The sequence below is a fragment of the Gopherus evgoodei genome, chromosome 7 (genome assembly GCF_007399415.2).
Source record: "Gopherus evgoodei ecotype Sinaloan lineage chromosome 7, rGopEvg1_v1.p, whole genome shotgun sequence".
Classification (NCBI taxonomy): domain Eukaryota; kingdom Metazoa; phylum Chordata; order Testudines; family Testudinidae; genus Gopherus; species Gopherus evgoodei.
In genome coordinates this window covers 58,913,405-58,926,937 of record NC_044328.1, presented here as the reverse complement: position 1 = coordinate 58,926,937, position 13,533 = coordinate 58,913,405, and the positions used below count along the sequence as shown (strand labels likewise).

The 13,533-nt window shown below is 43.9% G+C and overlaps 1 protein-coding gene across 18 annotated transcripts in view; it reads left to right on the top strand.

Moving 5' to 3' along the window:
* The window catches only part of TSPAN14 (tetraspanin 14), a 76,222-nt gene that overhangs the window by 23,931 nt on the left and 38,758 nt on the right, over positions 1-13,533 (top strand). For 12 of the 18 annotated variants that reach the window (XM_030571118.1, XM_030571116.1, XM_030571113.1 and 9 more), the window contains one exon: positions 9,989-10,086. The exons of 1 other annotated variant lie outside the window; for it this stretch is intronic. In XM_030571118.1, coding sequence (XP_030426978.1) covers positions 10,006-10,086 — 81 coding nt within the window. In that variant the 5' untranslated portion in view covers positions 9,989-10,005. 5 more of the 18 variants (XM_030571117.1, XM_030571112.1, XM_030571120.1 and 2 more) reach the window with 4 other exon arrangements.

Sequence of the window (13,533 nt, the reverse complement as noted above, 5' to 3'; positions counted from 1 at the left end):
CGACAATCTCTATCCAGCTTTCTGTCCACCTTATAGTCTATTCATCCAGTCCATACTTCTTTAACTTGCTGGCAGGAATACTGTGGAAGACCGTATCATAAGCTTTGCTAAAGTCAAGATACATCACATCCACCACTTTCCCCATATCCACAGAGCCAGTTATCTCATCATAAAAGGCAATCAGGTTGGTCAGGCATGACTTTCCCTTGGTGAATCCATGTTGACTGTTCCTGATCACCTTCCTCTCCTCCAAGTGCTTCAAAATGGATTCCTTGAGGACCTGCTCCGTGATTTTGCCAGGGACTGAAGTGAGGCTGACTGGTCTATAGTTCCCTGGGTTCTCTTTCTTCCCTTTTTCAAATATGGGCACTATATTTGCCTTTTTCCCATCATCCAGGAGCTCCCCAATCGCCATGAATTTTCAAAGATAATGGCCAGTGGCTCTGCAATCACATCTGTCAACTCCCTCAGCACCCCTGATGCATTAGATCTGGACAAATGGGCTTGTGCATGGGGTCCAGCTTTTCTAAATAGTCCTCAATCTGTTCTTTCACCACTGAGGGATGCTCATCTCCTTCCCATACTGTGTCGCCCAGTGCAGAATTCTGGGAGATGACCTTCTCTGTGAAGATGGAGGCAAAAAAAGTACTGACTACTTCAGCCTTTTCCTCATAGGCCATTTTATTCCACATTCTGTCATTGTTGCCTCCCCTATTCAGTAAGGGTCCCACACTTTTTACCGGACCACCTTCCTGTTGCTAACATACCTGTAGAAACCTTTTTTGTTACCCTTCACATCCCTTGCTAGCTGCAACTCCAGTTGTGCCTTGGCCTTCCTGATTACACCCCTGCATGCTCTAGCAATATTTTTATACTCCTCCCTAGTCATCTGTTCAAATTTCTACTTCTTGTGAGCTTCCTGTTTTGAGCTTAAACTCGAAGATTTCACTGTTAAGCCAAGCTGGTCGCCTGCCATATTTGCTATTCTTTGTGCACATCAGGATGGTTTGTTCCTGCACCCTCAATAAGGCTTATTTTAAAATATAGCCAGCTCTCCTGGACTCCTTTCCCCCTCATATTAGCCTTCCAAGGGATCCTGCCCATCTGTTCCATAATGGAGTCTGAGTCTGCTTTTCTGAAGTCCAGGGTCCATATTTTGCTGCTCTTTCTTCCTTTTGTCAGGAACCTGAACTCAGCCATCTCATGGTCACTGCTGCCTAGGTTGCCACCCACTTTTACTTCCCCTACCAATTCTTCCCTGTTTGTAAGCAGCAGGTCAAGAGGAGCACAGCCCCTAGTTTGGTTCTTCCAGCACTTGTATGGGGAAGTTGTCCCCAACAGTCTCCAAAAACTTCCTGGATTGTCTGTGCATTGCTATATTGCTCACTCTGCAGATGTCAGGGTGATTTGAAGTCCTCCATTAGAATCAGGGCCTGTGATCTGGAAACTTCAGTTAGTTGTCCAAAGAGAGACTCGTCTACCTCATCCTTCTGATCCGGTGGTCTATAGTACACACCAACCACGACATCATTCTTGTTGCTCTTGTGTCTAAACTTAACCCAAAGACTCTCAACAGGCTTTTCTCCAGTTTCATACTGGAGTTCTGAGCAATCATACCACTCCCTTACGTACAATGCAACTCCTCCTCCTTTCCTCCCCTAACTGTCCTTTCTGAACCATTTATACCCATTTGTGACAGTGCTCCAGTCATGTGAACTGCCCCACCAAGTTTCTGTTGTTCCAATCACATCATAGTTCCTTGATTGTGCCAGGACTTCCAATTCTTCCTGCTTCTTTCCCAGGCTTCTTGCGTTCATGTACATGCATCAATTGCCACCACATGCATCCTACGAAGTGGGTATTCTCCCACGAAAGCTCATGCTCCAAAACATCTGTTAGTCTATAAGGTGCTACAAGACTCTTTGCTGCTTTTTACAATTGCCCTACTTTTTCAGTATGAATCAGGAGGCTTCCCATCTTGTAGCCTCGTCCTGGTGTTTCTTCTTGGTATCCCACTTCCCTCTGGGCTTAGGTCACCATCCCCTGGTGAACCTAGTTTTAAAGCCCTCCTCACTAGGTTAGCAAACCTGCCTGTGAAGATGCTCTTTGCTCTTCTTCTTTTTCTTTTTCTTTTTTTTTCTTTTTAGGTAGATCCCGTTTCTTCCTACAATCCTTCTTCCCAGAACAGCATCCCATGGTCAAAGAATCCAAAGTCCTCTCTGAGACACCACCTGCATAACCACGCATTCACACCCACAATTTGACGGTCTGGTCTTGACCTAATGTTTACTAGATGGAGCTTTCATTTCCCCACCACTGCCCCCTATTTCCACATCTGCTCTGGTTTTTGTCTGGGTTTGTGTTGGCATAATTTTAAAAACATGGGTCAGATCCGCAGCTGATATACGTTGACTTAAATCTACATTGCTACATTAACACTAGCTGAGACTCTGGTTCGGTCTTTACAATACTTTTGTAGAAAAATCACAGTATTTTGGAAATCTATTTCCCTTTTCCGTTTTTGAAGCCATTTTATAGATAATATATGGAAAAGGCTTATCCTGTTTAGGTCACATGTGCTGTAAGGGTTAAAAATCTATCAGCAGTGAATCATATCACAATTATAAAAACTTTAGAATCCTGGCACTTTGTAGATAAGTGTAATCTGTGGGTGTTGAACTGCCTGTGACTGGAAACTGCAGCATTCTTTTGCTGAATGGTTATCTTCTTTTCTCAGTGCAGCTGTGAGCTGAAATATGTCTTTAAAAAGCTAGAAGTATTCCTCCGTATTCATTCTCTGAAAGAAATTCATATTGCTATAAGTGGGAAATAACTGTTGGCTGAGTGAGTCGGTGTAACTCCAGATAGAAAAATAAGATAAACTACAGGGGAAGCTGATAATTGCCACCTACATATCGCTTTATATCTCTTCAAAGCACTTCATAATATTAATTAGCTAATCTGTGAAACCTATGAGGTAAGCTAATATTATTAACGGCATGTCTTTATTTTGATCTGGCAACTGACACTTCTGAGCATCTTCTACACTAGGAAACGTACTAAGAGGAAGAGATTAAGTGACGTGGTCAAGTGCACGTAGCCAATCTATTTGCAGAATTAGGAATAAAGTTTGGGAAGGGAGTTGGATGTGCCCAGTCTTAGTTGTGTATAACTGACAGAGATGGTATCTTGCTCTCTTCTTCTCCCCTCCTCCCCCCCCCCCCCCAAAAAAAAGTGGCAATAGGCTAAATCCTAACCTTCAATTTAGGTGAGAGTAAGGGGCACAGAAGCCCTCTACCTTTCTATTTTCAAGACTCCAGGATGGTCAGAAGGGCTTTGAAGCAGCTCTGAAGATAGGTCCCAAATTTCTGCTACAAGAGGATGAACAACTCCATAGAAATGCCCCATCCTGTCATCCTTTCTTCCTTCAGGAAGCTGTTCAGTTTTGCAGTAACTTTTGCACAGCTGTCTGTTCCCACATGCTCCCCTACCCCTTCCTGGAAGTCATCCCTCTGGAGGAGGGAATTTTTTTGGGAGCATGGCGTGCTGTCCTGCTTGCTCCCTAGCCACCTATGTAGGAGGACAAGAGGGTGAGAAAATTGTTTCTTGGACCAACTTCTGTTGGTGAAAGAGATGAGCTTTTGAGCCACAGAGAGTTCTTCAGGTCTGGGAAAGGCATTCAGTGTGACACCCCTGAATACAAGGTGGAACAGATTGTTCAGCAGTGTGGAGGGAGGCCTTCATCCTGGCAGCTCCGAAGGGGAACTGCATGTGTTTCTGCTGTGGTGCCTCTTTAAAGGATCTCCACGGCAGATGCAGTGTCTTAGAGCCACCCTACCTCCTGACGAGGGGGGATGACTTGTAGCAGTGTGGTTTGATCAAGTGTGAATCCCCTGGCATCAGGTGGTGCTGTAGCATTCCTCACTACCTACATAGTGACACTTCTCCAGGTCAGGCAGTTGGTTCGTCATGGCTGGGCAGCTGGCCAATAGAAAGGGAAGTAGGGAGAAATGTGTTACCAGTCATAGAAAGGTCAAAGTGATTAAGCAGTTGGGATCCCTGCTTGTCAGTAAGGATGTGGGAGAAGCTGATATTCCTGTAGTGGGCTTTTCACTGAAGTTAAGGCCTGAACAATCAAGGTAGGTCTGAGAAACAGTGAGGGAAGGAAGGTAGGGAAACAGTGAGGGAAGGAAGCCAGGCAGAAAATAAAATCTCGAAGTGTGTGTGTGTGTGTGTGTGGGGGGAGGGTGGAGGGTAATAGAGGGTAGGGAGTTCCTTGCAGGTTCTTCAATAGCTTGGCTGTCTTTTTGTTTCAGTTGCGTTTTAGGACTGTAAACTTGCTGCTTTTTTTTCCTGGATCCTTCTGGTCTACTAGATCAGAGGCAAGATACCTGGGTTATATAACTAATTCTGTATTTGCAGCTTGATACTTTACACATTTAAATTGAAATACTCTGTGACCCTTCCTTCCCCCCCAAGAATCAGGGAGACTCTAGCCCTTGTTTCTTTATGTGTGCATCATCTTAGTTATGTTTAAACTACAGACCTTGCAGCTGTACCACTACAATTGTAAGCTCTTGCACGTGGCTGCTCTATGCTGGCAGGAGAGAGCTCTCCTGCTAGCATAATTAAGCCACCCTCAGAGAGCGGTGGGAGCTATGTTGATGGGAGAGCAGCTCCTGCTGACATATGCTGTCCACAATAGCACTTCTGTTGGTCAGGGGCGTGGTTTTTTTTTTTCACACTCGTGACTGACAGAAGTGTTAATGTTGGGCCACCCTTCCTTTTATGCTTTGTGGACATGTCTGGCTGCTCAGTTTCTATTTGGGCTTTGTCGTTTCCGGTAAACACCCTCTTGCAGGTCCTGTGCCTGGGTGTGGCTTAGAGCTTTCTCCCAGAACACGTCATGGAAAGTCATGTTGCAGTGCTAGAACATGAGAAGGGGAACCTGATTCTAACAAGGTACAAGGCAGTGGAGAAACAGGCCCAGGAAGTGCAACCAAACAAGTAGCAAAACCTTGAAGCTGACTCTGCACAAAGTAAACTGAAAGAGTGTGGGTGGGTGGGGACAGCCCTGTAATCCTGTTTAGCAGCCTTAGATGCTACTTTTAGCTCTAATAAGAGTAATACTGTCAGGTGATTATGTGGGTCTTCTCAAGCTGATGGAGGTCTGTCATAATCACAGAGCTAGCTGCAGCTTTTTACCCCTCTCTAGGGTTCAAGTATTTCAGACCCCTTCAGTCCAGCCTGTTCCTTATCTGGGCAAAGTGAGCTTTATAATTTCAGTATCATCTTCACAGTGCAATAACACAGACATTGTTTCCTAATCTCCTGCCTTCTTTACCAGGAAGCGTTCATAGCTGGAGCTGTTGTTACCTGCTGGCTATTAACCTGAACCTCCATGTGCCCACAGGACCCCTTCTGTATATTCATACAATAAACATTTCCCATGAGTTGCTCACTTACAGTTGGGGCATGTGCAGGAATTTAAATTTGACCTCTTTTTGGAGGGGGCACATTCTGTGCCCATGCCCCTGCCACAGCCCTGGGGCTGAAGGAGTTCACTCTCCCCACTGTGGTCCTGGGGCCAGAAGAGTTCTGTGCCCCCACCCATTATTTGGGTGCCTGTGCCTCTACTTGCCCCCCCCCCTCCCTCTTGTGCGGGCTCCTGCTTACAGTACTAGTAAATTAATACAGATCAGTGTCCTCCCTCCACCCCCAGTCCTTCAGTGGCCATTGAAAAGGTTTGTATTTACATCAGAGTGGAGACTGAGTTCAGTAGCTAGATCCTCTTATTTTAGAGGTTGTTTACTATCCCATTAATCTCTAAAGCCTTATATGGCCACACAGCACTGCTCCTGCAGTCAAGAATGTACTGTAATTATTCTTTCATTTGCTAAAATGCATGCTTTTTGTCTGTTTCAAGGGGAATGATCATAAAGTTTTAAGTTGCACTGAGGGTACGATCTATTGCGAAAAGGAAAATTGAAACATTATTTTCTTTCATGTGCCCTTAGAGGTCTGAATTAGATGCTACCACTCTCTATATATTTTTAAAAGAATAAAGGTCTATCACCCATTTCTGAGCACAAGTGAGCACATTTTCACGTGGTACAAGAACCAGAGTTGTCAGTTGTTTTGTTTTTGTTTAAAATAAAACACATGTGAACAATTCCTTTGTCCTAGCTACAGGTATTCTTGTTTGGGGTGCTGTGTAGCAACGGTACCACATTCTTCAGCATTCTCTCTCATTTTTCTTGTTTTTAACATTCTTTATTACAGTAGTGACTAAGGGCTAACCAGCAGTGGGGCTCCATTGTGTTAGGAAATATCAGAGTAGCAGACTGTTCCTCCCTGAAGTGCTTAAAATCTAAATGAACAAGACAGACACATGTGCAGGAAGGCGTAGAACCCAGTAGCAGAATGAACAGTATGATAGGTGGGGATCGGCTAAAGAGGAAAGGAAGTTGAGAGGGGACAGGAGAAGAAGGGCAGATATGGAGTGAAGAGACTCTGAGGGAGGGCTGCATCAAACAGCCAGTCAGCAAAAGTCCAATCAAAACTGATCCTTTGCATTTGGAGAACTGTCTACCAAGGTCTTGCCTTGGCTGCTTCTACCCTCTACTGCCTAGAGTCTCTGGCTGGCTCCTATTTGTAATTTTGACAGCACCTGGGTCTTGCTGTCCCCAGTGTGTGTGTGTGTGTGTGTGTGTGTGTGTGTGTGTGTGTGGTGGTGGTGGGGGCGTCTCCCCAGGACACTGCTGGGGGAAGGGGTCGCCCCAGCAAGTCCCCAGTTTACCACTTCCCCTCACACTGCAGTAGTCCCAGCTTTGACTGTTTCCACCCTACTGCCTGTCCTGTATGTCGAGGGGGGAGTTGATAAGCACTCCAATGGAGAGATTTTTCAAAAGCCCTCTACAGTGGCCTAATTCTCTGCTCACATTGAAGTCTAGTAAAATTCCCACTGCCTTCAAAAGCAGCGAAGTTAGCCTAACACAGAGCAGTTTTGAAAAGTCCAACCAGTATATTTTGAGTGAATTGATCCCAGGAAAAGGAAAAACCTGATTATCAATAATGGGATTGTCCACTGTTCATAAATGACCAGAGTCCATATCTCATCACTTCCCTTCTAGTTTTCCATTATGAGCTTCTGCTGATAGGTGAAAGGGCACTCTAGCTGAAATATTTTAATGAGAAACAGAGGGAATTGGTCCAACAGCATGGAGGTTGATTTTGGCTCTTATGCCTTCTCTCTCTCTCTCTCTCCAAAATAAACCTCCGTAGGTCCTCAGCACTATGAACTTAATTTTGAGTTCAGTGTTTTGATATTAAGAGATTCTTCTCTATATGAAATAATGTTAGTTAGCAGTACCTGTATTTGCTGCGTGGCTATTTAGAGGTCTAGATATAGCCCAATATAAGCAAACCTTACTTCCATAGTCTGAGGTAGATAATGAACCTCCTAATTAGGATTTGTGTTTGAATTAACGGGAGTTTCCCAAAAGCTGTGTGAGGAACATCACAAAGGGATGCTGGATGCCAGTGAGTAAGCATGGGATGAGAATCTTTTGACTTGTTTTCTAAATAGGTGAAGACCATCAAATGCAGCTGGTTGTCAGGAAAACTGCAGAGGCCTCAAAGTGACCACCAGGTGATATCTGGTCTTGACTTCCCCAGACCTATGAGACCACTTAATTTCTTTCTGAGAGAGGTGCATCTTGGACACTCCACACCTGGACCTGCATGGGCAGAGGATAATCCTGTCTTCCCCCTAGGGGCTTGATTTGGCATTACTCCCTTTTTGCAGCCAAAAGTTTGTGCTTGGTGCTGAGTTTCAGGTTCATGGCAACTTGATATGAGACAGAGTTTGGTTATGAACTTAAAAACAGACCTGGTGGCAGTACTCCATCATACTGCTGGAAACATTTAGCAATACCTTTTGAAAGCTCAAAGAGGCAGTCTTATGTAAAATGGGATATTCTTCAGAATCGATAATTGTTTGTGGGAGCGTTTTGGTTTGCAAGGGTAAGGGGTGGAATAATTTTAATAGTGAATCTGTGTGACAAACCTCTCCATCATCCTACTGAATTTCTGGTTACAACCAAGAATACAACACAACTTTTGTGCTAGACCATTCTGTGATGCCTGAGACAGACACCAAGGGGTAATTATTACAGAAGTGCTTGATTAATTATGAGGGTCCTATTCACCAACTTGTCATACACAGCTTGTGATCCCAGACACAGCATGGGGGATGGAAGAGCAGTAGCTGCTCACCCTGAATTCCCCCGTTGCAAAGAAGTGAGCAGATGGGTTGGGGGTTAGAAATAGCCCTGGTGCTGTCCTTTCTCTACACCTCCTCCCAGATGGCCAGTTGACATGCAGGAGTATGCTGCACTGCAGAAAGAGTTGAAATAATTTGCTCGCTCTCCAGATCAAAATGGGAGGAGTTGTTGTTGAATTTGCTTCTGGGACTATGCTGCTATGTGCCCCTGCCTTACTCTAGGCAATCTATAAAGTTACAGTCTGGCCCTATCAGGCTGGGACTGTGAATGTCTGTTTTCCCCCGCTTTCCCTTTTACACCATTTAATGTAATTCCACAACAAACGTCTTGTCTCATTTCTTATTTGGGGTCAAACCATTTGAAAAATCTTATTACTCCCTCTCCCTTGCTAAGCCTCTACTAAAATCCCCTGGGAGGGAAACCCTTGATTCAAAGGTATAATTAGAGGGTTGAAATGTGGAAATGGTGTTAACCCCTCTCCTGCACGGGTCTCAGTGTGACAGACCAACTGGTGTTGGCTGCTGGGCCTTTCCCACACACTGGGCTCTTTAGGACTTCTTCAGTATAATAGCTTTCAGCTGGGAGGCTTTGCTCTTTGTGGTTTTGGTTTTCCATATGGGACATTCTGCTGCATTCCTGTAGAGAGATGAGTTAGGCATAATGCCCTGGAAGGCTTCAGTTTTCTGAAACATTGAGCAACTCCCGTGGCTGATGCTGACCTCCTTAGAATACGAGAATCACAGAAAGCAGAACTCTCTGCAGTGCCCATCGGATCAAAGCTTTTGTAACTGCATGACTTGTGATCTAAATAAAACCAGTTATGCAAATTTGATGCAGTATAGGAAGATTAAAAGTACCACAGTGCTACAATCTGTCTGAGCTTAACAACAAAAGCTCCCACTGCAACAGTCTTTCTCAGTTACTTACAGCTGTGTCTTCTCCATCTCACTGTGTACCACCATATTTACCATCACATCTTAAGTCCATCAGGCATGATGGGAAAAGGACAAGCAGCCTGTATGGAAAGTCCAAGTCCATGTATGTGTATGGAGTGTCCTGGGCTAAGGAGGACGTAAAAGGGATTGTCTGTTTAATACAGAGCCTGAACCCATCAATGTGGGTCTTTGGGTTTAACTAGAAATGTATAGTCAGTTTTGCTTATCTCTCTCAGATGGCAACAGGGAGACAGAACTGGTTTAAAAACTAAAAAATATTGTAAAGCCACAAGAATTGGCTGTGGGACTTGGAGTCATAAGAACATAAGGATGGCCCTACTGGGTCAGACCAAAAGTCTATCTAGCCTAGTATCCTTCTTTCGACAGTGCCACACAGTGAATGAATAGGTAATCATCATCAAGTGATCCATCCCCTGTCACTCATTCCCAGCTTCTGGCAAACAGTGGCGAAGGACACCGTTCTTGCCCATCCTGGCCAATAGCCATTGATGGATCTATCCTTCATGTATTCATCTTGTTCTTCAAAAAGAACTAGATGTCAGGTGTGGTATCTGAAATTTCACTGAATATCTATCTTTTTGAAATTTGACTAGATTTCAAATTACAGTAATCCTTTTAATATAAACTTTTGGAATAGGGACTTTTTTCTGAGACTGAAGAAAGCTCACATTAAACATCAGAATTTTTAGGCTAAACTGACTTTTTTTTTCTTTTTTTTTTCCCCCTCCTTCTCTTCTTCCTCTGCAGATATTGTTTTATAGAAGATGCACTATTACCGATACTCTAACCCAGAAATCAGCTGTTGGTACAAATACCTGCTTTTCAGCTACAACATCATCTTCTGGGTGAGTACAAGGCCAAAATTCCTGTAGTAAGAGGTCCTCAGCCTGGGACTTGTCTCCTTGAAATGATGTCCTTCAGCACGTGCATGTTACTCAGAGAAAGTGAATGGCATAGACTTGGTTGGAGGCTTTGTGATATGGCCAAGCATGACTGAAACATTCAGAGTAACTTAACTTCCAACTTAAAATGGAGGCAGACAAATGTCCAGATGTTCAGATATTGTCTTGTTGGTTTCCGTATGTCAGTAGGCTCACTGTGGCACAAATAATAAAGAAAAATGTGGTACTTGCTCCAGTGAGTTGACATTTTACATTAGAAAAACAATATAGAAGTTGATGATCTAGTCGCAGACGCTTGGATGTCCATCTGAATTATGGATGGCTCCTGGCAGAGGCATCCAGGTATATGGACTGATTCAGATGCCTCTCCAGTCTGAATCTTTTGGGTATGGAAATACTACTTGAATAGCCTTTCCTGGACACTGTGGCTCTTCTGTCCTGATTCAGTCTGGAAGCAGCGAGTTTGTGAGTGTGTTTTTTGAAGAATAGTAACATGGGAAGTTATCAAAGATCTTCTAAACATCAAAAACCATTAATTTTCCTTTTTAGGTGCTCCATTTCAGATGCACGTGCACCTCCCAAGCACTGTGGAGATGCCGCTCAGGAGCCACATAAAGTGGAGCACCCATAGGGACACAACTTGAAGAAGAAGAAGAAGAAGAAGAGATTAGTCACCTTGTGCAGGACCTCTAGCTCTTCAAAGTGTGTGTTCATATGGGTGCTCTGCTACTGCCCTCCTTCTCCTCTGCTTCAGACTGTGTTCTGTGTTAGACGTTGAGATAAAGAAGGCAACAGCCCGCACAGATCTATATCCCCTCTTTGTGTGGCATGAGATTGTACAGAGTGCATGTGCAGAGCAAATGGACAGTAATGGAAAAATCTCTGATCGAGGGCTTTAGAGGCATATGTGTAACCCACACATCTCCTGGGTGTGGTGTTCTGTCCCATCTAGTGGTACCAAGACCACTTAAAGAGAGAGAGAGAAAATGAGTCTCCTCTACAGCCTTAGCTAACATCCAGTTGTCTTTTAGCTCATGCCGTAGAGATTCATGCACTAAGATCCAGAGGTTCCAAGTTCAATCCCGACTGGGGTCTGTTGGCATTACATATGCACACCTGAAATGGAGTTCCCATAGGGGGACACCATTTCAAAGAACCACAGTTTCTGCACGAGGTGAATAACCTCTGAATATCTTGGTCTGATCTGGTTCTTATGACTTAAACAGGATAAGGAAAAGGGCTACAGAAAATGGTATCAACCCATTCTTGTTGCTTTATACTATGTACATATTAAATTAGGCTTATATTCATTAAATATCCTAGCCTTTCAACATCTGTGCCTGCAAGGTGAGGAGATGCTCTCTGAACCAGAAGTTTAATAAAGACCTCAGAATGGCCATGATGCCAAACTGCGTGATGTCCAATGTGTGTCGCTGTCCTTCAAGACAGTGCAATTGGAAGACTGGCATAAACGATGGAAGTATCGCTTGAGAAACGATGCAGCCACATATCCTTCTCGTAGACCGCTTGGGCCAAAATGACCACTAATGAAAACAGGTACAAAATGGAGCTGCCCTTTGCTAATATCATTTATAGTGATACATGCAGTTGGTCTATTATGTTGACTTTTCAGTGTAGTGAATCAAAACTTTACTGGAGCAAACTTAAATGCTGGAATTTTCAGGGGAAGACATGAAAATGACCCCCCCCTTCATAAAACTTGATACCATGACACCAGGGATGTAAATTGACATATTTCCATTAAAGCCAGTGGAGCCATGCTGACTTACACCAGCTGGGAATCTAGCTATGTTGGAAGCTGCTTTCACTGGTGACCATCCTTGCTTAGTAGGCCATCTCCTTAGCCGAAGGCAAGTCATTTTTAATGAAAACCGGGACCTCTAAACTGAGGCACTGTAGATGATCGCTCACAATAGAGCAAGTAATGTGGAAAAAGGAGAGAGATTCTCCAGCAGGGGATATTTGTTTTCCCTGATAGCATTATGATAGTCTTAACCTTCTGTAGTAGGCTTGTCATTTAACTGTCAAATCGTTTTTGTAACTCGACAATAGGAATGTACTGCACTTGGAAAGGGTCAGAAGTCCCTGACATTGCTGCAAGACTATCAATGATCTGTAACTGGTCTCTTATAGTGACTCAGTTTTCCTTCTCATTCTAAGTTCTCCCATCCTTTATCACTTTTTTCTTTTTCTTCACAAAGGATAGAATGATCTTTTTCTTTACCCTTCTGTTCCCAACCTTTCTAAAAACGGATAGTGATCTTTAACTGTTCCTTTTCCTTACCTCTTGGTGTTCAGTTTGCCTTGTTGCTCACTGGAATGAGAGCTGACTTTGAGAGAAGAAAGGAGCAAAGATTTTGCAAAGGCTCTTTGCTAAAGAGGGATAAAGAGGCAGAGAACTTGAGCATTATGGTTTTGAGCTGCAGCTTTTCCCTCCCCCTCCGGATCACTGTTTAATGTTTCAAGTGCTGAATTTAATCATAGTGCTGTAATTTTGAAGAGATAATAGTTGAGTCTTTCCACCTTTCCAATTTAATATTTTGGGGTTTGCATTAAAAACTTTGTGTGTGCTGGTAAATGATTGTACCTCGGGCTCAATCCTCCTTGATAAGATACAATATGGTGACCCATCTGTCGTAGAAGCGGCTATTTAATTAGAAGGTGTGTACATACACCCACCCCTTGGAAGTACCTCTCTCTGCTGACCTGGCAGTCTGTTGCATGAGGTCAGGACTACAGTGGTTGGGAAGGTCAGGTTGTGCTTTGACAGTGACTTCAGAACTTTGCTTCCTTCTGTGGAGGAAGGCTGGAGTTGCAGAAAAGTGCAGGCCAAACACATCCACAAGCCCATCTCAACCCTTTACAGTGCTGTGGTAGTGATCTTGGAAGGGGCTTGTCTCTGTCTTGCAAAAGACTTCAAGAAAAATGCTGTGGGTGTGTGCAGTACCTCCAAAGGAAAAGATTGCAAGACATATCTGAAAGGTTCTTAACCAGCTTATCAGGATGGGGTAATAACTTCCTTTAGTTACAATCCTACATACACTCCCTTCCCTCTAGACATGTAGTGTACCAACAAAGGGTAAGATCGAAGACTCCACTATAAATTATAAAATGTACAGGAGAAAAATAGACCTAATTATACCTGTTCCTGCACAATATTGCTATGGGGGAAAGGCCCGGGAAGTACAGATGCAGAGAGCAACCATAATCTTTCTGAGCACAAATGCAATGGGGAAAAGGGGTTTACCAGCATTGCCATGAGAGCCGAACATCCTCCAGGGTCCTGAACTTGCTCTCACCTAGCCTCTCATGTCCACTGGTTCGTGCTGATAAGCAGCACTGGGATATAGCACAAGCCACACCTTTTTT